A 23171-nucleotide genomic window follows, 5' to 3' on the forward strand; every position below is an offset into this window, starting at 1 on the left:
ATGATTCAGCGGGAGTCGGAGTCATGCGGTTGTTAGTTTCCCCCCGAGGGGTACTCGTCCCAAGAGCCACGGAGAGGCCAACCGCTGGACTGAAGTGATCCTTATCCTTGGGGCCTCCCAACCTACATAAATACATAAATGCTACATACCTACTTACATTCCCTCCCTTCTTATATACACACTACCTACCTATCTACGTGCCCTCCCGCCCACCCTATATACTTGCCTATTTACACGAGAACAAAATAATAATGTCTTTGGCGTTGAACACCTAGTGAATACGGCGGAACCGAACCATCGCTCGAGCCCATACTCATTCAACATCAAGTCATGACCACGAACAATTTCCAATCCGGATGAAACGAATACATAAATAAGAATGTCCTATGAACCGACCGGGCAGGACGGGTCCTTAGGAAATAGCTGTCCAATGCAGTACATAACGCGCCACAACACCCCGCTGCACAGCAGTGGTCTCAAGTTGCTGATCAACCACGACCACCACAGCAACCTGACTTTCACCTCCTCCGTTCCTCCTGCATTGCCCGCAGACGCGTTGTCTGCCACATACTCAACGCCCGGGCTCGTTCCTTCAACGCCTCCGGCACGTCTGGCGCATCGCTCACATCGTCCAACAGCCACCATGCGCTGTCCCGCAGCCTCTCCCCGTTCTGCGACAGGCACACCCTGGCGCCCTCCATCTCCTCGATGACCTGCCCGATCATGCGAAGGCTCTTGGTGCTAGCAACAGCGACGGACGACGATGCGTGAGCGCCCGTCTTTCGGCGCTTGTTCGACCCCGCCAGGGCCGCCTCGAGCTTGGCCGCCCACTCGTCCGTCACGGCCCTCCCGATGTTCTTAGCCCGCATCGGGTCCTGCGTCTCGGCGGCGCGCAGGTCGGCCACCCTGAAGTCGTTCTCGCTCGGATGGCACTCGCCACGTTTGCGCTTGCGTGCGGACCGTGGAACGGTGGCGTTGTCGCGTGCGGGCGCAGCGGTGCGCGCGGCCGCGACACCCGATCTTGACGACGACGACGAGCGGGAGTCGGAACGCGAGCGCGTCGGCGCCGGCGCGTTCCTTGCCTCTTCGGGGAAGAAGGGCGGAATGTGCTTGGGCGACAGCGGGCGCGGGATGTACGGATTCCGTTGGATTTCGCTCAGAGGCCTCGCCCCGCCCATCCGCGAGGTTGCAGGAGGGGGAGGTGGCGCAGGCGCATGGATTTCGACCGGTCGGGATGGAGGGGGCGGCGCGACCGGGCGTCTCGGTCGGATCTCGTTGAGCGGTTGCGGTGTGCGACGGCGCGTTGGCGCCGGCGCTCGAATGAGCTTGGGCTCGGGTTCAGGGGATGAGGATGGCGGCGGCTCGTTGTCGTCGCTGTCGAGGGCGTCGACGTCGATGATTTCGATGCTCCGGCACCGCGGATTTGGCGAGGATTCCGGGGTCGCGATGGCGATGATCTCGTCCGGACATGGCCGTGGACGCGGCGAGTCACTGGGAGCCTTGGGTGCCTGGTAGCTCGGGTCGTCCGCCCAATGAACGTTGCCCGAAGCGGGTGAGGTGTGCGAACGATGATCTGCGGCGCGGGACGCGTGCGTATCGTCGCGGTTTTGGTTTTGCAAGATGTGCGTGTCCGCATCCGCATTCATTGGTATCGTGTCGCCTGATCCTTCTACGGCCATCGCTGAAGGGCCAGTCGCGTCCTCTACGTGTGCGACCTCCTGTTCTTCGTCTTCATCTTCATCAAGCTCGTCCTCCTCGTCCTCGGCTTCCTCCTCCGAATGCAAATCCGGTGAAGGCGACAAGTGTTTGATATAGGGTGCCGGCTCGGTACTCAACGCACGCAGCGTGGAACGATCGGGGTGCATTGTAGCAGATGGCGCAGGCTCGTCTGTATCCATGCCCTTTCTCGCATCGGTGTGATCAGCATGCGGCACGGCATCGGGAGCAGAATGTCGACGAATTGTCGATCGTCGAGGAGAGTCTGACCAGGTCCATGCGAGAGACCGAGCTTCTTCGTCTTCCTTCTGGCTGGGTACGTCCACCTCTTTTTCCTTTCCTTTCCCCTCCTGCTTCCTTATATCTTCACCTCTGCCTGGCAGCTCCAGCTCCAGCTCCAGCTCAACCTCTTGCAAGTCCTGTTCCTCTTGGTGAACAGCAGCAGTCTCTGGAGATTCAGCAGGAAGCTCTGGTTCAGGAAGTTGAGAAGCTTCCTCAGCATGAGCAGGAGTGACCGTGCCTTTCGGCATAGTCTCTCCTCCCGCTTGAATCTGCAGAGATGCGCTCGTTTCCACTCTGAAGGACGACAAGGACATTGGTGGGTCAAGGTTGATCCCATTCTGAACAGCAAGTGGTTGGAGGTTGAGGCTGAGGATCACAGGGTCTGTGAGATCACTGGTATGTGGTGGTGCAGCATCAGAAACTGTGCCAGGTAGTCGCTGGTATCGCTGGCAGAGTTTGAGAATTGATTGTAGAGGTGACCAGGAAACCAAGGGTGCACTGTGGACAGTAGTGGTGGTGGTCATGAAAGGGGGAGTAGCGGTGGAGGAGGATGTGGGGAATGTGGTGGAAGTGCTAGCCTCAACAGAACAGGAAACAGATGGGATATCAGTGGAGAATATGGAGGCGTTGGCAGCACTAGCATTGTTGATGGCAGAGGAGATGGCTGAGGCACCAGAGTCAATCAGAGCAGGAGGGGAGGTGGACCTTCCATGGTGAGGGATGGAGGGTAACACATTATTCTTCACTGAAGTTCTCCTTGGATGGTTCTTGGGCACCTTGACTGCAGGTGTCTGCTGTTCCTTTGGTGTCATGTATCCAGTCAGAGGAGAGGCCTGTGACATGGCTACTGAGTTATGCAGGAACTCTTGGTGTTGATTTAGAGTGGTTGTGTGAGAGAGAGTATTGGCTTCGGTCTGAGCACACTTTTCTCGTTTGATGAGATTGTGGCTGGGGAGAGAAGAAAAAAGGGGGGGGCCGGCGAGAGCGAGGGTTTATATACCTTGTGGACAAGCCCACATTCTCACGGTGATGAGTCACTACCAAGAATCACATGCTTTTGCACCCTAAAAGAAGCAGGGTGCCATTGCCTTATTGGTCTATATATTCTGTGCTAAATGCTATATATAGCTATGTTTGGGTGTGAAAAGCGAGGGGGCTGCGCAGCAGCGTTGTCCTGCACAGTGTTGAGGCAGTGTGAAGGCTGTGAGGCTGTCGACGGCATGAAAGGCCGTGTGTGATAGCGGAGCAAGCGGGTGCGCGAGCGAGGAAATGGAGGGTTGACCGTTGGAAATCAGGGCGGGCGGGCGGCGCTGCTACCCCTGCACGACGTGCGCGTTATCGCGTTTATCTGGGGAAAAGGTGAGGCTGTTTGTTGTTGCCCGTGGGGAGCGCGCCAGGTAGAGGGCTTTCCGTTAGTCGACGAGGGATCAGAACGAGGAAGCGGACCGAATGTGAGCGTGAGCGCGAGAAAGTATGAAGGGGCGGCGCTGATTCGTGCGCGCGCTAGGCGAGTTCGCGGTTGGCGGGGGGTTCGGGGCGTATCAAGCTATCAGACTTTTCAAGCTCGACGGACCGTCGAGATAAGCCACGTCGCAGATTTCCGGGAGGATGAGATTGCGGCCGCTTCGTGGACGTGATTAGGAGTTTTGCGCCCGAGGGGAGGTCTGGAACGCGTGGTAAACGTGGACACTTCGGGATGACCGGGGGGGAATACCGTAACGGGCGCGTCATCTGCGATTCTTCCGCGAGAGTAGATGAGATATCGGGGGGCTGACGCAAAAGCCGGGGATTGTCCGGTGAGCGAGCGAGCGAGCGGTTAACGCGAGGGGCTCCGGGTGAGGGCGTGTGCGATCGATGGACGGCGTTGGCACAAGTTCGATCAAGGGTCGAGGTGCGATAGCGAACATGGCTGCGGTGAGGAGAGAACAGACCACGGGGCGCAGGCGAGAAGACGTGCGGGCGGGGGAGGATGCCGGGAACTCACCGGGAAACGTTGGTGGCGGGCATCGTGCTTGAACTCATTCGGGATCGGTTGCTTTCGCGGTGCGCGGGCGATGCGATACTTAGGAGCTACGGCGAAGGGGAGAGAGGGGGTGATAGAACCGGTGACGCAGGGATGATGGGTCGAACGTGCGTGCGCGAGGGAGAACGGTGGAACAGCGCCCGCGTCTTTTTCAGGCCCTCCCGCCGACCCGTTCCTGCGACGGACACTCGGATGCGGATGCAAATGAAACGCGAATGAGTGATGTATGAGCGCAGGACGGCAGGGATTTGTGTGGCGGGACTCGAGGGGGACAAACGGTGGTGGCTGAGTCATCCCACGTGTGTTGTTTTGGGTCGAATGACGAGCGTCCTATTCGAGACAACGACCTCACCGCACACACACTCACGCCGACGACGGGCCCGGATACATAAACCGCTAGCCAACTCCTCCCCCCGGATCCTTTTTTCTTGTTTCCTGATCGCGGCATCCTCTTTCCGCTTCGCATCCCGCCCAGCGCCGCCCGAAGTCGCATGGGGCCCCTCGTCGACCCGAGCTCCTTCCCGCCGTCCCCGCCGAGCTCGGCGACGATCACCGCCCCGCCGTCGCCCAAGCACAAGCACGCCCGCCCGAAGCCGCATCTCGCGCCCGTCGAGGCCCAGCTCCCCGCCGCGCTGCACCGCGCCATATCCGACACCGTCGCCTCGTCGTCCCGCAGGCAGCACGACAAGGACAAGGATCGTGCCGCCTCGTCTCCTTCGGCCACGATACCGTCGCCGGCGAATCAATCGACCACATCTACGACGGCCGTCGCCCCAGATGCCGCCGTTCGTTCGTCGACGACGCTCTCCAGACGCCGCACCGCGCGCCGGCCCGCGATGAGGTCGTTCACCCTGCCCACCCTACACCCCAACCCCTCCCCAAGCACCGATCGCCCGCCCATCTCCTCCGCCCGCGCCTCTCCTCCCGCCTCTCCCGCCTCTTCATCGCCCTCGCCCTCCTCTTCCCCGCTCCCGCTTCCCCCGCACGCCACCACCGGCATGGGCCGCAAAGTCGCCGACTCGCTGCAGCTCTTCAAGGAGACGTCCGCGGCCACGCCTGCGACGGATGCCGTCGTTAACCCGTTCGACGAATTCGAGGACGCCGTGCTCTCCGTCGACGTCTCGGCGACCGCCGCCGCCGCTACAGCCGTCTCTTCTTCTTCTTCCTCTTCAGCGCATCGACGGCCCTCCCTGTCTCTCCATCACAACCACCACCACCATCACCACCACCGACCGAGTTCGAGCTCGGCGACGGGGACGGTCGCCGAGGCCGAGTTTGAGTTTGTGAGGAGGAGCGAATGGCCCGAGCGCGAGGCCGCCTTCTTTCGCCGCGAGCGGGAGAGGGAACGAGAGAGGGAGAGGGAGAAGGGCGGCGGCGGCGCGGCGCTGGAGAGGGTCAGGACGAAGGATAGCAGCAGCACCGTCGCGTCCGCGTCGACGTCCCGCCGGGATCAGAGCAAGACCGCGGCGGCGGCGATCAGGGACAACGTGATGAACGATCTGGCGCAGTGGAGGAAGGAGGTCGTGGCGAGGCAGGACGGCACGGCGGTGGGTGGAAGAGGACGGACGAGGGAGCGGCTGGGACAGGCGGCGGCGACGTCTGAGCCGGCGTTATTGCAGGCACAGCCGCGTCGAGAGTCGGTTTTGGATCTCGAGGTACGGATTTTTCCTCCCCCTTTCGTGATAAAGTATGCGACTTGACTCACGATGGGGCTTGGATGTAAACAGCGCGATTATGATCGCGAACGGGACGTCACGCGAGAACGAGAGAAGGAGCGAGAGCGCAAGGCGACGACGTCGCCGCTGCTCCAACCTTCGCGCCCGCACTCGCGCCCGTACCCGCCCTCGCCGGAGCCGTCGCGCCCGCCGCCGCCGCACCGCCTCCCGCCCTCCCTCTCGCGCAAGTCGGATGCCGACCTCAACTTGCACCTCAATACCACCATCGCCGCGCCGTCCGCCACCGCGTACTCGCCGTGGTCGACGGACGACGAAGAGGAGGAAGAGGAGGACGACTCGGAGTGGGAGTCGGCGTCGATGGCGACGACGACGTCTGCGACGTCCTTTGCGTCGCCGTCGCCGTGGCAGCACGCGCCGCTTCCCCCGTCCCACGTACATTCTCATACGCATCCTCACCCTCAGCACCACCACCACCACCACCACAACGGCGCATATACGCAGCACGTATCGCAGTCGGAGCCGTTGTCGACGCGGCACTCGCCGCATCCGTTTCTGTACGACCGCGTACGGATATCGGAGCACGACGCGGACCACGACGACGCCCCTGAAGACAGCCATGCGTACTTCAACCTGTCCTTCGACGAAGACCTCGCCCCTCCTCCTGCACAAGACGAAGACGAAGACGTGTACTGGCACCACGACCGCCACCGCGACGAAGATCACGAGCACGAACACGGCCACGAACACGACACGGTCGGCGACCTCCCGCCCGAAGATTTACCTCACATCCCGCTCCAGCCCTTCCGGAACCAGGTCGGCGGCCACAGCGCCATCTACAAGTTCACCAAGCGCGCCGTGTGCAAGGTCAGCATCTGTCCCTTCTCCGTGTCGTCGTTACCTCTTCTCCGTCTCTCTCTCTCTCTCTCTCATATCCTCTGATCCATGTCGTACGAGATTGTTGAACGTCGTTTTTTTGTTTCTTTTTTTTTATTTCTCCCTCGGGGGGTTTTTTACACGCTCTCCATGTGTATCTAGCCGCTGGTGTCGCGCGAGAACCTGTTTTACGAGGCCGTCGAGCGCGAGGCGCCGCCCCTGCTCGGCTTTATCCCTCGATACCTCGGCGTGATGCTCGTCAACTACCGCCGGGTGCCGAAGCAGGGCGAAAGCAGCGTCGACGCCGCTCGTCTCTCCACCGCCACCGAAGAAGCGACCCCGCGCCCGCCGCTGCACAAGGCGGCGACCGATGCACCCGTCACCGCCGCCAAATCCGCCAGGCGGTTCTCCCTTGACCCAGGCCGGAAGCAAGAGCAAGACCGAGACCAGGGACAGGGACAGGGACAGGGACAGGAAGGAGGCGACACGGACGTCGAGACGGAGGCGGAGATGCCCGAGGTCGCGCTCAACTGCAACCGGCATATCATCCCCGAGTGGGTGTTCACCGGCGGGCGCCACCGCGCCGTCTCGCACTCGGGCGCGTTCTCGTCCTCGCACCATCGGCATCAGCAGCAGCAGCACCACCACCACCACCACGGGCCCTGTCTGCAGGGCCACTGTCGGTGGGCGAGGAGGCCGAGGCTCGCGGGCGGGACGGCTTCCAGCCCGGATTTGGGCGTCGCGCCGACGGAGTTTAAGCCTCGTCCGAGTCCGCTGGCGAACGGTGCGAACGCGAACGCTAACGCGACGGAGGAAATGGGCACGTCGCCTTCGACGCGCGAGCCGCCGACGCCGCAGAACTCGCCGGTGATCGTCGCGCCGGCGTTGTCGGCCTCGACGTCGGGGTCGCTCGACGGCCGGCGGCCGCACCGGTTCTTCTTCGTCGACGCGAACGCGCACGAAGGCGAACACGAAGGCGAGCACGAAGGCGACGGCGAACATCATCGGCAGCACGGGCAAGCACAGGAGACGATGACGCCGGCGCTGCACGCGTTCCCGGGCGCGGACCAAGCGGCGTTCGGCGGCGGGTCGCCCGGGCCGAACTGGGTCGGCGGGCTCGGGTCGACGACGGTGAACACGAAGCTGAAGGACCACGTGTTTAGCCAGGTGCTGCGCCGGCTCGCGAAGCAGAACGGGACGCGGTGGATGAACGGCGTGAAGGAGCGCGAGGGGCGGTGTGCTAGGGAGGAAGGGTGCGAGGGGGAGGAGGAAGGCAGGGGGGATTGGGACGAGCAGCGGCAGGGGGAGCCGATCCGGCGCGTGCGGAGCGCGGATTCGCTGGAGAGGACGGTAGGAGGCGACGGGGCCGGGTTCGTCCCACCGAAGAGGCATAACACGCCCGTCGACATGTTCGGTTGGGTCAGGGAGGGCAAGCGCGAGCCTGAGCCGCTGCTGCCCTCGCCGCCGCGCCGCCGTTCGCGGTCCCGGTCGTTGGACGCGCCCTCGCGGCCGTTCCGGTTTGGCGGCGGGGTGATGCCTCCGAGGATCCCGGAGGAGGGCGCTGCCGGGAAGGACAAGGACGAGGGCGTGATCACCCGCCAGAACCATTTCATCCTCATGGAGGATCTCACAGGCCGATTGAAGCACCCGTGCGTGCTCGACCTCAAGATGGGCACGCGGCAGTACGGGATGGACGCGACGCCGACGAAGAAGAAGAGCCAGCGGAAGAAGTGCGACCGCACGACGAGCCGGACCCTCGGGGTGCGTGTGTGCGGTATGCAGGTAGGCTCATCACCGGGACACGTTGACTCTGGTTCACTGACACGCCGCTTCCGCTCGACTCGAAGGTCTGGAACAACGTCACGCAGTCGTACGTCACCCAGGACAAGTACAAAGGCCGGGACATCAAGGCGGACGAGTTTTCGAGCGTGCTCGCGTCGTTCCTGCACGACGGTGAGCGGCTGCTCACGCACCACATCCCGCCGATGCTGCAGAAGATCTACGCGCTGGCCCGGATCATCAACCGCCTCAAGGGCTTTCGGTTCTACGGCTGCAGCCTGCTCATGATTTACGACGGCGATCGCGAGGCCCAGGACGCCTACCGCTCCTTCTATCTCGAGCACCCGTCCGCTCGAAGCAAGCGCGGCGAGTCGCTCGAGCGCAAGCGCGGTCGGCAGGCGCCGGAGGAGCAGCGCGACGCGCCGCCGCTCCGGCGCTCGCACAGCGACGACCTGCTCGTCGGGCCCGTCGTGAAGCGCTCCACCGGCCGCCGCAAGCGCGGGGAGGTCAACATCCGCCTCGTCGATTTTGCGCACACGACCACGGGGCGCGACTGGTTACCGCAGCCGCCCGAGGCCGAGCTCGACGCCGGCGGGCTGCCGGAGGTGGCGAGCGGGTCCGGGTACCGCGCCAAGGTCGACCCGGAGACGGGCCTCGTGTACGCGCGCTTCCCGCCGCATTACCCGGACGAGCCCGACCGCGGGTTCCTGTTCGGGCTCAAGAACGTCGCCGCGGCGCTGGAGAAGATATGGAACGACGAGCGGAAACGGATCGTGAAGGCGGCGAGGGACGATCCCGCGGCGAGCGCGATGCAGCTCCCGGCGCTGTGCGCGGACGGCAAGGAGATCTTTGCCGATATATTTGGCTCTGGAGAGCACGAAGATCTTGGCCATCTCTCGACATGACGAAGACTTTTGTATGTTGTCGACCGACCAACGCAATGCCTTTTCTCTCTCTCTCTCTCTCCCCTCTTCCGAATTACCTCGTATATGCGCGTGTTTTCTCCATCTTTTTTCCCACCCTACATGTCTGATCACGAAACGTTTCCTATCACTCTCCCCACTTTCACCGCATCCCTCATCTACATGGAGCTTCGTTGCATCATCTCGTAGAAACATGTTGTCTCGCGCATGTAGCATATCTATGCAGTAATAGATTATGATCTTGTTGCGTCGTGAGAGGCCCCAGCTAAGCGCGATTGGAGATGGGCCGGAGCGGAAGACGCTCCTCGGCGGTTGTCCCTTTGACGCCTCCAGGCCAACTGGACGGATCCCAGCCGATATACTTTCTCCACGCGCCTTCTATCTGTTTCCCGACGTTCCCTGGCGGGCAGGCGGCCGCACGAAGTTCGCAAGGTCTGCCGTTGTGAGTCGCTTGTCCGGATCGATGGCCGCGCTCGAGACACTCGGCGTGGCTCAGGCTGGTGAAGCTAAACGGCGGCGCGGCTTCGGCTTCAAGAAGGAAATTTATGTACGGTGAGCCGGCGAGTGAGGACAAGACGTCGCGAGGAAGCGAGAGCTTGGAGAGCATGGGACGCACCTCTGGCAACAGGGTTGGCCGATGTCTGATAGCATAGCTCTACATAGACGTTCTCGCAGCAGCAAGTGAAGCCAACGCGGCGGATCGGACTGGCACCGCAGAGCCTGGAAAGTCTAGCGTCGACGTCCGCCGATAAGACGTCTAGCGTATACTGCGTGTTGGTGATGTGAAGCGACTCCAGGGCAGGGAGGAGGCGCGGGCGGTCCGTGTCCCAGCGGGTCACGTCGGGCGTCCAGAGAGCTCGGAGGGCAGGTAGGGGCGTCTTGAAACGGTGCGGGTGGCCGGAGACGTACCAGCACGCCTCCCCAATGAGCGCGCAAGAGACCAGCGTAGGACCCACGAGGGTCAGGAGCTCGTCCAGCGCGCGGCTGGTCTCGGCGTACTGTCGTCTTGCCTGTTCGATGTAGGTCGCCGGCGACACGAACGGGGCTTCGCCGTAGAAAGCGCATAGATGCGTAACGGATGGCGGAGGCTTAGATTTGGGCCGTTGAAATTTAAGGACGACCAGGAAAGACTTGATCTGTCTCTGGTTCCGAAGGACGACGGTCTGGTAGCGGTAGCGGTCGGAGGCTGTCCGGATGGGTTTTGAGACAAGCGAAAGCGAGCAGCCCATGGTGCCGTCGTCGATGCAAGCAACAGAGAATATATGCTGTAAAACCTCCAGCGGAAGTCGGTCCATCTGATTAGGAGGGAAGGTGAAAGGCCCAAGAAAAGGATGCCATGGAAAGAGGTGAGCGTTTGAATTTAACTGACCGTGAAGACACACGGAGAACAACGCCCACGACAGCCAAATGAGGCTCGCGTGGGCCATTTTCTTTGTTAACTAGGCCACATCAATTTGGTGGTTACGATTGATTCGTTCCGAATTCTGTGGATGGCAGGTCAATGCGGAAGTGCCTAAGATTGATACGAGAGTCCTGTAACTCAGCCGAGCGCCATCATAGAAAGCTGGAGCCGGGTGGTTTGTCAAGCGAAGAGTATTCTTCGGAAACGACGCTAGCATGGCATAAAGGCACGTACCGGTACGTACAAGCCACCGAACGTCGTGTACCTGGTGGCTACCGCTATTTTTGCCATGTGCCAACGCCCGACCGTCCTTACGAGCAACACCGGGAATGCTGCTACTCGTCGCCCAGGTCAGAATCTGCGGCATACAATGCGATAGTCCTGCGACGTTAAAGCTGAGAGTTGTTTCGGCAATTCCCGACGCGGATTCGTTGATGTCTCCTCTTGACCTCCCTCCTCAACACTGGAAAAAGGCCGCGCTTGCTGCGCGGCCGATCCTCGCTTGACCAGTACCAGTAAGAAATGGAAAGGGTTTGTAAGGCAGTTAAGACACGGCCAGCGCAAACCCTGGTAACTTACAGTGAACACTGCAAAAAAAAACGTCCCGGAGCCTCGTCAAGGTCGTAATTTCGTAGAAAAAATATAAACAGTCCAGAAACCACCGTGGAAGCCAAGTTATCAGACTATCTCATCTTGAGTTGTAAAATATCCTCCCGATAGAGGGACAGCCCGCCGAACGCTGTTCCATCATGCCCTGTCCCTTGCTGGCCCTGGGGATCGGACTTGGCGCATTGCTATCCGACCCCAGCACCGATTCGCGACATGTACCCCTTCCTGCCTCATCCTCCCAAACAATTGCAGAGCCGAACCAAGCATCCCCCTTCTCGGGATGGCATAACTGTTCGACCGCTCACCTGCACCCTTTGCCTTTCTCCCCTCCGCCACGGGCCTCGTGTTCACTGTCGAATTGTGCGGCATGCTCGAACCCGGACATACGTTCGCCCTGTTCCGCTCTTCTCGTGTTCTCGTGCTCGCCGAGGGTGACGCGCGCAGGCTAGCCCAGCTTGCGCTTGGTACCATACACCATGTGTTTCTGTTGTGGCTGCGTGGCTACTTATGCTATCTTCGGTTCACACTCACCCGTGCCGGCTGATCTATTTGGGATACGATAACGAGATGTTGCAACCACGTCGGTTCAAGCATCTGGACAGACGACCATAGGGCGTGATGAGCAAGTACGACACGGTTGTCGTCAACGGAGTGGTGGTCACTGCCGCTGACATCGGGTGAGTCCAGACTACCCTCGTCATCTTCATCGGCACGTCCTTGGACGACTTTCTTTCTGCGCGCAAGGTCTCAAGTTGACTCGAATGAACGCGCAGGGCGTATGCAATTGCCATCAAAGATGGCAAAGTAGTCGCTCTGTTAGCAGGTATTTCTCCGGACGACCTCGAGGGGGCGGTGGTCATAGATGCAGAGTATGCAGTGACGCTCATTCACTCGCTGTGCGAGAGTATCTAACGATTGTGACTCTCAGAGGCGGTTTGGTTACTCCCGGCGGCGTCGATGCTCACGTACACATCGCCCAGGGTCAAAATACCAGACCGGATTCCGGCTCGCCAGGTGCCGTATGTGCGGACGACTTCGAGACCGGTTCTCGCGCTGCCGTTGCAGGGGGAACGACCACCATGATCCCGTTCGCTGTCCAGACGCGCAACGATAAGAGCATGCTGGCCGTCGTCAATGCGTATAGCAAGAAAGCCCAAGCTTCGGGAAGTTACATCGATTACGGTTTCCACGTCATTTGCACTCGCGCGGACAAGGAGGTTATGAAGGATGAGATGCCTGTCTTGGTCAAGGATTGGGGTATCGTAAGTCCCTTCGACGCATGAGTGCCCCCTCCCCAAGAATGACACATGCATTGCAGACGAGTGTCAAGCTGTTCATGACGTATGAAGCGATGCGACTCAGCGATTCCCAACTCCTCGATGTCATGCTTGAAGCCAAGAAGAACCGTATAACGACGGTATGATCCACATCCGGCCACACGTTCTCGTTGCAGAGCCGATTCTGTGTCCTTCCAGATGATCCATGCCGAAAATGGCGACCTCATTAGCTGGTTGACAGAAAAGCTCACAGAGAAAGGCTACATCGGTGAGCACGATATTCATGGGTCTTGTGCTCGTCACTCATATGCTTTCTATAGAGCCGTTTTATCATGCCCAATCGCGGCCCCCAATTGTTGAAGGCGAGGCGACCAACAGAGCCGTCGTTCTCGCCGAACTGGTCCAGAACCCTATACTCTTCGTCCACGTCTCAGCAGCTGTACGCACACATTTCCTTCCTTCCTGGTGTGTTCGCGATTTGAATCGTCTTCCCCTTAGTCCGCGGCGGAGGTGATCCGCAACGCTCAGACGCGCGGTTTGCCCGTATACGCGGAGACATGCCCTCAATACCTCCATCTCACGTGGCAGGACCTGCGCCGGTTCCACGACCCGAGCTGCTTCGAAAATTCGAAAATGATCTGCTCGCCGCCGCCAGGACCCGACGGGTCGGACCAGGAAGCACTCTGGACGGGATTGCACAACGGCACCTTCACGATCTTCTCTTCGGACCACTGCCCGTTCAGGTACGATGACGAACGCGGGAAGATGCGCGGCGTACTCGATCACTCGGAGAGCGTCGCGGGGGAGGATGTTGCCCACGCATGCGCACACGGAAATCTAACACAGCTTGCAAAGGGGAAGACGGGACATTTTGCGTACATACCGAACGTTAGTATCCGCGGCTTCTATCGTGACAACTCGTGTTCATGCCCGATCTTAGGGATGTCCTGGTATCGAAACGCGTGTGCCGTTGTTGTTCAACTATGGTGTCCTGAAGGGACGCATCACTCCCCAGAAGTTCGTCGAGGTCACGGCAACGAATCCTGCGAAGTTGTATGGTCTGTATCCTAAGAAAGGCGCGTTGTTGGTAAGTGCTCCATGGGATGCAACGATTCTCAATCTCGCCGACGACCTGCAAGAGGGGCTGACTCGTCCCCATAGCCCGGTCTATCCGACGCCGACCTCGTCATATGGTACCCGGAGGGCAGACTGCCACCCTTCAAACTCACGAATGACCGGCTCCATCACAACGTGGACTGTGCGCATTACCGCAATATTTCGCTTTGCTTACCCTTTTTTCCTCATCGCCAAACATCGTCTAGACACGCCATTCGAGGGCATGGAATTCACCAACTGGCCGCGATACACCCTTCTTCGGGGGAAGGTGATGTGGGAGAACGGCGAGCTCGTCGGCACACCTCGCGATGGCCAGTTCTTGCGCAGGGGCCCGTCCCTCTTCGCTGACCGGTTTTCGGCTCGGGGGACAGATCCCAGACGCGTGGCGGCGTGGTTGTACGATTGAGAGGCCCTCGTTGCGTATATAGTACCAGAAATAACGCGCGTATCAACATGAACACGTTTGCGCGCTGTGAAAAGCAGGCCGCTCCTATAATTATCGGGATGGGTGGCGTCCTTCTGGATAAGCTTTAAGTATTAGCGTGTGCGATAGCGCATCTGAGCTATCGCGGTCGTCATGCTTTCCGCGCGTCATGATATTTAGAGGCTCTCGGATGCAGTACCGTCCACTTCCGTGTGCCTTGATGGTGATCAATACGGAGGCGCGAAATGACTGGTCTTTGATCTGTCGGGGCCCTTCGAATTCGTGCCCATCGATTGTATCGCGGAACATGTTGCAACCGTGCGCATATATGCATTCCAAACAGCCTCACGAAATCGCTCAAAGTAGGATCCATCGTGGAAGTGCTAGCAGCATTTCATTCCTGTTATCAGAGTACGCAAACATGCTGTATCCGTGAGTGCATCCAGTAGTATGTAGGACCCTTCGGACCGCCCGTTAAACTTGCGTCCGCTGGTAATGCCGTCAGGCCCCATAGAAGCAACCCCAACCACGGTTCTTTGAGTGCTGCCGACCGCGGCACCATGAACCCTACAGCGAGTTGAGAAGGAGTGGAGGGGGGGCGTTGGTCTCGGCGAGTGGAGCGAGCATGAGAGAATCAGGCTCGACGAGCATAAACTTATGAGCGTTGCGGCGCAGGTCATGACGACTAGAATACAACGCTGTAGTATCCTGGTCCTTGCCTCTGCAAGGCAGGATGGAGTGTCCTATCCGCTGTTCCCCATCTCCGAGATCTGCGTAAGGCATCCGGCGGCCCGATGTTCATATCGATCCCATTACGAGTGTAGGCCGGTATCAAAGCTTTCCAGAGCGCTGACTTGGACGGTTCTGTGAAAGGGATATCCGTTCCGAACGCCCTGTCGATGGCTTCCGCGGCTTCTTTACTCCGTTTGCGACCGGGATCGATAGCGTAGAGAACGTGTTTGCCGCGACGTGCGAGGAGGATGGCACGACGGTTTAGAACATCGCATGTGCTTGACATCCATAGGTTAGTTAAAGGTGCAAGTAGCAGGGATCGGGAGCAGAAGAGGGCCGGCAGCTCGTCCTTCTGCAAGGGTCAGTACCGAAATACTCGGCGAGTTCCCGACTTTCTCGATGGGGCGTAAATCTGGTGACAGCCCTGGGCCCGAGCGTTCGTGAAGCCGGGTAGTGGCGAATATTGATTCAGGCGTCACGTTACCACCGGGCGGCTCGAATATATTGTATCGTATGCGTATTCTTGGCGCGAGACTCGGGCACGGGGGGCCGCACTACGGCCACTAGAAATGAGATGAAGAAGAGGTTCTACCAGATAACCACGAGACCTGGGCCGGCGAGTGATTCACGCCCATCCACGCCGTTCTGTCGAGAGAAACCCAGGGGTTTATGAGGCGTGACGAGCCAGTGAATGGATCGTGTGTGCCGCAGCAGCCGCCAGAAGACGGGAGGAGAGCTACTTTCTCGTTATCCGGGAATTCCAGACTGTGGTTCCGACGCTTCATGTGAGCAGATACGTGCAGCAGCGAGGCAACGTGCCGAAGCTTTATAGTTCGGGGGTTCAGGTCTCAATATTCGCGATCTGCGAGTCTCGATGGAGGGTGGGGATGCAGATCCGTTGTAGTATTTGCGATGTCCGAGTAGTCCGTTAGAGCGGGGGTGGTACCGGTGCGGAGGCGGAGGTGGGCCGCGTGCACGTCCTCCGAGTTGAGGGAGCGTAAGATGACGTGCGAGGCGTTCCTCCCATGAGAGAGAAAGACCAAGGTTCGGATTGGGTTGAGAGGTTGGTTTCGGAGATACCCGCAGCGCTCAAATCGGGCGCATGGATTGCCGCTATTCTGGACGTGAGGTTGCAGCCGTGCGTGTTTGATGAGCGCGCGACGAGACCGAAGGTGAACATGGGCGCAGAAGCGTACCGCTGGGCAATAGAGCATACACTCCCGAGCAGCTATGTGCAGAACCGCAGCGCGAGCAGACCGCGAGGCGTTGTGCGAGACGGAAGGGGATGACAGACTGGGAAGTCGCGGTTCGATTTGGGTTTCGGAAGAAGTCCTGGCCGTGGGAGCGGTTCCTGGGCGATGGCGGAGCGCTCGTCGCTGGCGCACGGGTCCTGCATTTGAATCGCTGTTCGTCGTCGCGATCCTGGTTTTGGACGAGGTATTCCGAGCAGGTGGACGACGGAGCCGCGCGGTGGTGGCGCCGGCGGGTTGGGCGCCGCCCTCTCGAGCGTGTCCGACCCATCTGTTTCTGGGCGGAGGCTGGACCGATTGCCAGCGCCGCGAGGCATTCGAGGGGTGGTTCCTTGCGTGATCAGGTGGATGAAATGCGCACGCAATCACGGCATGGACCTCTGTTGATTGCCCTTCTCAGGTGTTATGTTACAAGGTTGTATGAAGTTCTCGATTTCTAGACTGGATTGCCCAGCGTCTGCCCTCGCCACGACCGGCGGTGGCCTTGTGCCCGGGACGGAGGAACGACATCCGAGAGGAAGATTGGCGGGTGATCTTAGGGGGAGGCGGGCGGCGGCATGGTTCAAGTGGAGCGTCATTTGGGCTTCCGATCGAGACCCGAAGAAGCGGGAGATGCTTTGTCAGCTGTATATCAATGACGACGAAATTCGACGTCACTCCGACCCCCCCTTCCCTCGCCTCCGCTGACGTCGAGCTTACAACAGCGTCATGGTCGCCCGAAGTTCCAGCTCCTCCCCCGAGCCCGCTACGAATAATCGGGCGCAGACACAGCCTAAAGCGAAGCAGGACACCGACGCCGACGCCGACGCCGACGCCAAGGTCACCGTCACCGAGCCCACCCCCGACGCCTCCCTACCACCGCCTCCCGTCCCCGTCAAGGCCCAGCAAGGAAAGGCTCCGGCCAGGCCCCCGCCCCGACCGCTGGAACGTCGGTCCAACTTTGACCTCGAGCCCAATCCCTTCGAGCAGTCCTTTTCCGTCTCGTCCAGGCACAGCGCCTCGTCGCTCCGCACCCAGTCGCATCCGTCGTCCGATCGCCAGCAATCGCTGGGTCCATCCACCCGCGACTCGACCTCGTCGCAGTCCACCAACGCGGCCCGCCCCAACTCGCCCTCGCATCAGGCCGGTAAAGATGGCAACACCGAGAAGCGGTCGACTTCGCCCAAGCCCATGCTCCCGCCGTTGGCGTCCATCAACAGCCCCGCGGAGTCGTACAACTGGTTCTCGGCCGCCTCCTTCGCCAACTCTTTGCGGTCGGGGCCCTTATCGCCCGCCATGCTCGCCGGTCCTCAGTCGGGCACGCAGCAGGACTCCACCACCCACGTCCCCTTCGACCCCGCTACGTTCCGCACCGGTCTCACTCCTCGTACAGGTTTAACACCCGGGACGGGTCTCACCCCCCTTCTCGGGGGTCCACTCAGTTTCCCACCACCTTCTCCGAACACGGCAGCCTTCTTGGGTCTCGTTCAAGGAGGAGGTCAAGCCAACGGCACGAACGCAGCGACCATCACGCCCAACACCCTCAGCGCCATCACCGGCGTTCTCGCCGCCAGCAGCGCCCAGAATTCGAACAATGCTCAGGCTCCGAGCCTCGCCAACCAGCTGTCCTATCAACAGCAGGCGCAGATGCAGCACGTACCCCTGTCTCAGGAAGGCTACGCCGGCCAAGGCGACTACGACGACCCCAACGGGCAGAACTACGCGCAGATGACCAACGCGGCCAATACGGCCGCGAACGGCCTTTTCTTGCTCAGCCAGGCTCATCAAGAGTTGACCAAACGGGAAGAGGCGCAGCGGCACATGAACGCTCAAAATACTGCTGGTAATGACGTCAATGTCTACGATGTTCGTCGCGTCACCGTTAACCCCTGAGTGAAACAGCTAACAACAAGCGGGGAACCAAGCGCAAGTCCTACGACGTCGCCCCAACCCCCAACGAGCAAGCTGTTCATACTGGTACGTTGTCCGCCCGTGTGGGGTTGGTCGTTGTCCTAGAGTTATATCGGGCAACGGCTTTGCCGCGTAATCAGTACACGATCGGAGACATGCCGCTGACCACATGTCGCAACAGCGACCAAGGGCAAACGCACACGCTCGAACACGACCTCTTCTCGCGGCAAACGCGGGGTTAGCACGGGTGCATCCGACGAAGACGACGACGACGACGACGATATGGACGGTAAGTCTCACCGACGGTCACCTGATTTCCCAACGTGCCGCCGGGGGCGGCCGATACTCGGCGCGGCGTGTTTCCCACGCATGCCATGATATGTTATCCCGCCTCCCCCCGTTCCTGACCGGGTTTGAATCGTGCCAGCATGCAGAGGGCTGATCAACCCGTTCTGTTTCTGCCAGGCGCGGACCAGCAGTCGCTGTCGCCAAGTGGGACGGGCAAAAACGGACGACAGAAGAAGCCCGAGACGGAGGAGGAGAAGCGGAAGAACTTCCTGGAGCGCAACCGACAGGGTGAGTTTGCGATCTTTTACCTCATCGCGACCCCCGCCGTGGACGTCATCGCTCGCATATGCCTCCGAAAGTATGTTTTGTGTATGTACTTGATGCTGATTAGCTGTCGCCAGCGGCGCTCAAGTGTAGGCAACGCAAGAAGGCCTGGTTGGCCCAGTTGCAGGCCAAGGTCGAATTCCTCACGAACGAGAACGAGCGGTTGACGAGCGCACTGGTATGTCTGTACATCGCAGCGCACTCTTGCTCGTCGCTCATCCGCACCCCTTTCCTCTCAGGTGTCATCACGAGAGGAGATTGCGCGATTAACGGCGCTTGTGAACGCTGGCCACCCCCACGCGGCCGCGACTTCGGTACGTTACGCCGCGCGATGATATTCAAACCGGAGTGGAAAACTTATCGCGAACAAACTCCTCGGGAATGTCTCTCCTTCAGGCGAACACGGTGCCGGTCGTTCCGGTCGCGACGAGCAACGGGCCCCCGGTGAGCGTGAACGTGAGCATGGCGCCGGCGAGCGCGAAGACCGCGACGGTGGGCGGAGGGAGCAGAGGTTACGGGTACTGATCATCGATCATGCGCCTTATCCGACCGTTGGACCCCGTGCCCCGTGCTTGTTCGCGTATACCCACCACCTCCTCCTCCCTCGTCCTGCATTCAATTCACGACACCGCGACGTCGCTGCACCCGGAGATATCCGTGCATCGGTTTCGCGAAGATCATCCATCATTCACGAGCGCGCAAGACTGTTGTTGTTGTTGTTCTTGTATCAAACTCGCCCACCTAGGTCCCTCACTCCCTGCCTGAGCCGCCGCCGCTGCTCACGAAGAAAGTACTTACATCGCCTTTTATCTATCATTATGCTGCTGCGATACACGACGCACTCTGGGTTAGCATACAGCTTACCCTTTTCATTTGTACAACGTCTTTACTCCTCGCCTATCCCCTCTATCACAACCTCACCGTCCACAGACTATATCTCCTATCTCTTTGCCCCTCTGTCTCTTCGAGCATGTCACGACTGTACACGATCCCCCGTATGTGTCTCTACTGCCCCCCAGTGCCGGTGTACACATCCTTGTGTTGTTCGCCGTTTGTTGATTTTTTTTCTTTTCTTTTTTTTTGATACGTGCACAAACCAATGTAACCCACGTAGTAGAAGCCCAATGCATGATGTTCGTATCCGATGGTGTCAGGTTGAGTAATCGGTGAAATTCTAATGCGCCGTGATGATTGCTCCTACATGGATTTCAAAGCTGCAACACGTCACGATGACCACTCAAGTCTCTCTCATTCCATCCTTCATGGACTTCATATCAGCAGCAAAAAAAACCCGTGGCGGCGTCCGATCCATGCGCGTATAGTCGTGAAGAACAACCGAAACCCACGAAGACGTCATCAGACGTTCCCCGGTCTTCCTGATGTCCTGGCGCGGACCGCCTCTGCCTTCGTGACCTGCGCGAACGCGCCGTGGACGCTTCCTCCGGTTCTGCAGCCCATCATCTGACCCCGCTGGTGGGTCGGGTGCGCGGCCATACCACCTGCTTTTCTGCAACTTTTCCCCCCGGGTGTTACGACGCGGAGGCGTATGAAATACGGCGGCTAGGTGGTGCCATCAACCTTCGAAAAGCCGGGGATGCTGTGGGGGATGTAAGGGGACGCTCGGTGGTCATGCGGGGAAGTCACCGGCCTGGGGTATAAAGCCTGCCTTCGTCGGGGCCGCGTTTCCTCGTCTACGGAAATCCCTGAAGTCTGCGGAGGAAGCGCCGAGGCTACGATGGTGATGTTCGCGAGCTTGGCTAGGTGCTTCGTTGCATGTGCGTCTTTGGCGACCGTTGTAGGAGCGCTGTCGTTGCGGCAGAGAGGAGGGACGGCCAACGTGAGTGTGAGCGCGCGGGGGCCTTGAATCGTGTCGAGGCCCGACGGCTGACTTGCTATAACGTTCTGCAGCCTCTGGAAGCTGTCAAGATATCGTCTCCAGACGGGTCCGCATACGCCAATTTTATCCCTTACGGCGCGATCGTGACCAATTTCTTCGTCAAGGACAAGGTACGTTCCTCTGTTTGGGTTTCCTGAGGCCGGTCTGAGCGAGCTACTGTGTTAGCATGGAAAATTCCGCGACATTATCCTTGGCTACGACAACCATGTGAGCTGCTATGACATGTTCATCACGCCGTAGACGTAGCCGGCTGAACGCGTCGCAGACAAACTATCTGACGGACGCGTTGGGTCACCCGTACTTTGGGCCTATCGTCGGAAGGTTCGTCGGAATCCTTCTCAGACCTTTTTCGTCGCGACCGACGACTGATATACATCCGACTGTTTTTCCCAGATACGCCAATAGGATCAAGAATGGCACGTTCTCGATTCCTCCGACTCGCAGCACGCCGTCGTCTGGGCCCGGCGTTTTCCACATCGTCGAGAACGAGAACGGCGGTATGTTTGTATGGTCGACACGCTCCTTGGGAGACACTCACTCACATAAATACCGTTTTTCACAGGTAAGGATACACTACACGGAGGTTCTGACGGGTTCGACCGTCGCGTGTGGACCGTCTCCAAGCAGACGGCGCACTCTGTTACTTTCACGGTGCTCGATCCGGACGGAATGCAGGGATTTCCAGGCACGGTACACGCCACCGTACGCACCTTCATTTCCGTATGTTATCCTTCGCAGATTGACTGACACGTACCGCAACGTGATAGGTCACGTACACGCTCGAGAACCACGCGACGTGGAACATCAAGATCCATGCGACGGCGGACAAGCTGACGCCTATCATGCTCTCGGGGCACCATTATTGGAACCTCGAGGCGTTCGAGGAGTCGGCGGACCTGGACGCGCACTTTGCGCAGTTCCCGTCCTCGAGGGTCGTGGGCACCGACGGCATCCTGATCCCGACCGGAGAGTTGCTCGAGGTCGAGGGCACCCCGCTCGATTTCCGCAAGGCGAAGAGCATCGGGGCGGCGATCAACCAGACCGCCGGCCTTGACTACTGCGGTACAGGTGAGATAGGACAGTATATGAACACGAGGGATACACATTAAACGGGCGTAACCAATAGGATGCGTCGGATTTGATAATTGCTGGGTCTATGACGAGCACGACGAGAAGAAGCCCGTCTTCTCCCTCTGGAGCACCAACTCGGGTATCCGGTTGGACGTGACCACCAATCAGCCTGCGCTGCAGGTACGTTCATCGCGCCGCATGTCACACCGCCCCCATTCGACCCGAGGCCTGCTCACGATTCGTTCTCCTTCCCCCCAGGTCTACACCTGTGACGGCATCTTCAACGCCAGCCTTCCAATCCCGCGCAAGGCCGACCAAGGCGGCCCGTCCGAGTTCTACACCGACCACTCGTGCCTGGTGGTGGAGCAAGAGTCGTGGATCGATGCCATCAACCAGCCGGAGTGGGGGATTGACCAGATATACGGGCCGAAGCGGGACTATAACTGGGAATCTACGTACGCATTCAGCGTCATCCACTGAGCGTGGAAATTGTAACTTAGCAAGATCAACAAAATGATGTATTACCCTGCACCATGTGAACGTCAGGTGGTATGGATGCCGAAGCGTTGGCAGAAGAAAGTCGTTGCCGCATCCACACTTACCTCCGCAGTGGGAAGTGACTTGTTACTCGGTAATCGTGATATGCACTTGCGTACAAATGAGCGTACATTGGTTTAAACAGGAATAATGTCCCGCACGCGGGGCCCGTAAGTCCGAAGGCGCTAATTCTTTGAGCTAGTACCACCAAACATCTCCACGAGACTTCTTTCAGCTGGAACCGCTGTTATGGTCTGAAGATGAGGGAGGCTGTCAGGCTGTGCTATTGACGTACGATATGCGGAGAACTGCACCTTTACACCATCGACATCCCAAGCGATCTCCCGCATATCCTTCAGCCGTTCTTTAAGCATGCTGTAGTGCCGCTCGGGAAGCCGGCGTCCGGCGTCGACGGATTCCTCGAGCCATGTAGGTTTCAGGATGTGTGGCTTGGATATGGAGATCTCTGAGCTCAGCGAGAGATACGCGTATATCAAGCTCAACTCACCTTTTGACGGGTAGTGGTCAGCCACTTGTGCATCTTGCTCGCGGATAGTTGCATGGAGGTGAGGATATGGGTCGCCCGAGAGGCGCTGTGCAGCACTTCGCCTCCGCCAAGCGCGATGAGGCGCTTCAGCTCCTGGTCTACGCGTCTGATGAGCGACTTGCCGTGACATGAGTGCTGGAACTGTCTGAACCTGTGGTGTATCCGGTATAGCCGTCGATGTATATTCGTAGGCCTCTGAAGATCTTCTTCTCGAGTCTGGTCTTCATCCAGGAAGGCTTGGAAGAAGATTCCCCGTCGAGCGAAGCAGACGGGTCGTCGAAGGTCTGGCCAGGGTATTGTTCCTTCAGCTTCGCGGAGCGGTCGTCCATGTATTCTTTCGGTGGGCCGCGCCTTTCACCGCGCTGGTGACCGGTCACGCCGGAGTCGATGTATTCTACATCGCATTGGTGTTCGGACCGGCGGCACGCCCCTTAATCTCAATTTAGCTCACCATAGCGCAGAGGAAGGTCTGAATGGGTGATGGGATTCGCTTCGTCTTTGAGCGTGTTGAGCAGGTGGCGGGTCAGAGCTTTGT

General features: G+C 59.4%; 7 protein-coding genes across 7 annotated transcripts; 4 read left to right on the forward strand and 3 right to left on the reverse strand.

Annotated features, from left to right (window-relative positions):
• Positions 1-235: 235 nt before the first annotated feature.
• On the reverse strand, positions 236-2842 carry PUNSTDRAFT_142359 (uncharacterized protein; the record flags this gene model as incomplete). Its single annotated transcript, XM_007381755.1, has 1 exon — positions 236-2842. A coding segment is annotated over one exon (2324 nt), but the record flags the coding sequence as incomplete, so codon positions are not given.
• Positions 2843-4400: 1558 nt separating this feature from the next.
• PUNSTDRAFT_50972 (SAICAR synthase-like protein) lies at positions 4401-9418 on the forward strand. The gene is made up of 3 exons (XM_007381756.1): positions 4401-5676; positions 5749-8352; positions 8418-9418. The coding sequence occupies exons 2-3, from the start codon at positions 6823-6825 to the stop codon at positions 9252-9254; spliced, it is 2367 nt and encodes a 788-aa protein (XP_007381818.1). The 5' UTR covers positions 4401-5676; positions 5749-6822; the 3' UTR covers positions 9255-9418.
• Positions 9419-9537: 119 nt separating this feature from the next.
• PUNSTDRAFT_132400 (uncharacterized protein) lies at positions 9538-10501 on the reverse strand (the record flags this gene model as incomplete). Its single annotated transcript, XM_007381757.1, has 2 exons — positions 9538-9800; positions 9889-10501. The coding sequence occupies 2 exons, from the start codon at positions 10499-10501 to the stop codon at positions 9538-9540; spliced, it is 876 nt and encodes a 291-aa protein (XP_007381819.1).
• A 1385-nt stretch (positions 10502-11886) lies between these two features.
• PUNSTDRAFT_119328 (aminohydrolase) lies at positions 11887-14082 on the forward strand (the record flags this gene model as incomplete). Its single annotated transcript, XM_007381758.1, has 10 exons — positions 11887-11960; positions 12057-12152; positions 12212-12545; positions 12602-12700; positions 12759-12828; positions 12881-12999; positions 13059-13448; positions 13501-13647; positions 13722-13818; positions 13883-14082. Exons 1-10 carry the CDS (start codon positions 11902-11904, stop codon positions 14080-14082), a joined length of 1611 nt encoding a protein of 536 aa, XP_007381820.1. The 5' UTR covers positions 11887-11901.
• A 2675-nt stretch (positions 14083-16757) lies between these two features.
• PUNSTDRAFT_99733 (uncharacterized protein) lies at positions 16758-19705 on the forward strand. The gene is made up of 7 exons (XM_007381759.1): positions 16758-17904; positions 17964-18038; positions 18154-18261; positions 18438-18548; positions 18662-18762; positions 18824-18898; positions 18981-19705. The coding sequence occupies exons 1-7, from the start codon at positions 16791-16793 to the stop codon at positions 19107-19109; spliced, it is 1713 nt and encodes a 570-aa protein (XP_007381821.1). The 5' UTR covers positions 16758-16790; the 3' UTR covers positions 19110-19705.
• A 527-nt stretch (positions 19706-20232) lies between these two features.
• Positions 20233-22078, forward strand: PUNSTDRAFT_99734 (galactose mutarotase-like protein). The gene is made up of 9 exons (XM_007381760.1): positions 20233-20427; positions 20493-20591; positions 20647-20688; positions 20747-20802; positions 20875-20978; positions 21044-21183; positions 21249-21549; positions 21608-21732; positions 21811-22078. The coding sequence occupies exons 1-9, from the start codon at positions 20320-20322 to the stop codon at positions 22030-22032; spliced, it is 1197 nt and encodes a 398-aa protein (XP_007381822.1). The 5' UTR covers positions 20233-20319; the 3' UTR covers positions 22033-22078.
• A 142-nt stretch (positions 22079-22220) lies between these two features.
• PUNSTDRAFT_84268 (uncharacterized protein) lies at positions 22221-23030 on the reverse strand. Its single transcript, XM_007381761.1, has 4 exons — positions 22788-23030; positions 22598-22734; positions 22404-22538; positions 22221-22343 (listed from the first exon to the last, which is right to left on the reverse strand). Exons 1-4 carry the CDS (start codon positions 22963-22965, stop codon positions 22275-22277), a joined length of 519 nt encoding a protein of 172 aa, XP_007381823.1. The 5' UTR covers positions 22966-23030; the 3' UTR covers positions 22221-22274.
• Between the last annotated feature and the right edge of the window lie 141 nt (positions 23031-23171).

The sequence above is a fragment of the Punctularia strigosozonata genome (genome assembly GCF_000264995.1).
Source record: "Punctularia strigosozonata HHB-11173 SS5 unplaced genomic scaffold PUNSTscaffold_4, whole genome shotgun sequence".
Taxonomy (NCBI): domain Eukaryota; kingdom Fungi; phylum Basidiomycota; class Agaricomycetes; order Corticiales; family Punctulariaceae; genus Punctularia; species Punctularia strigosozonata.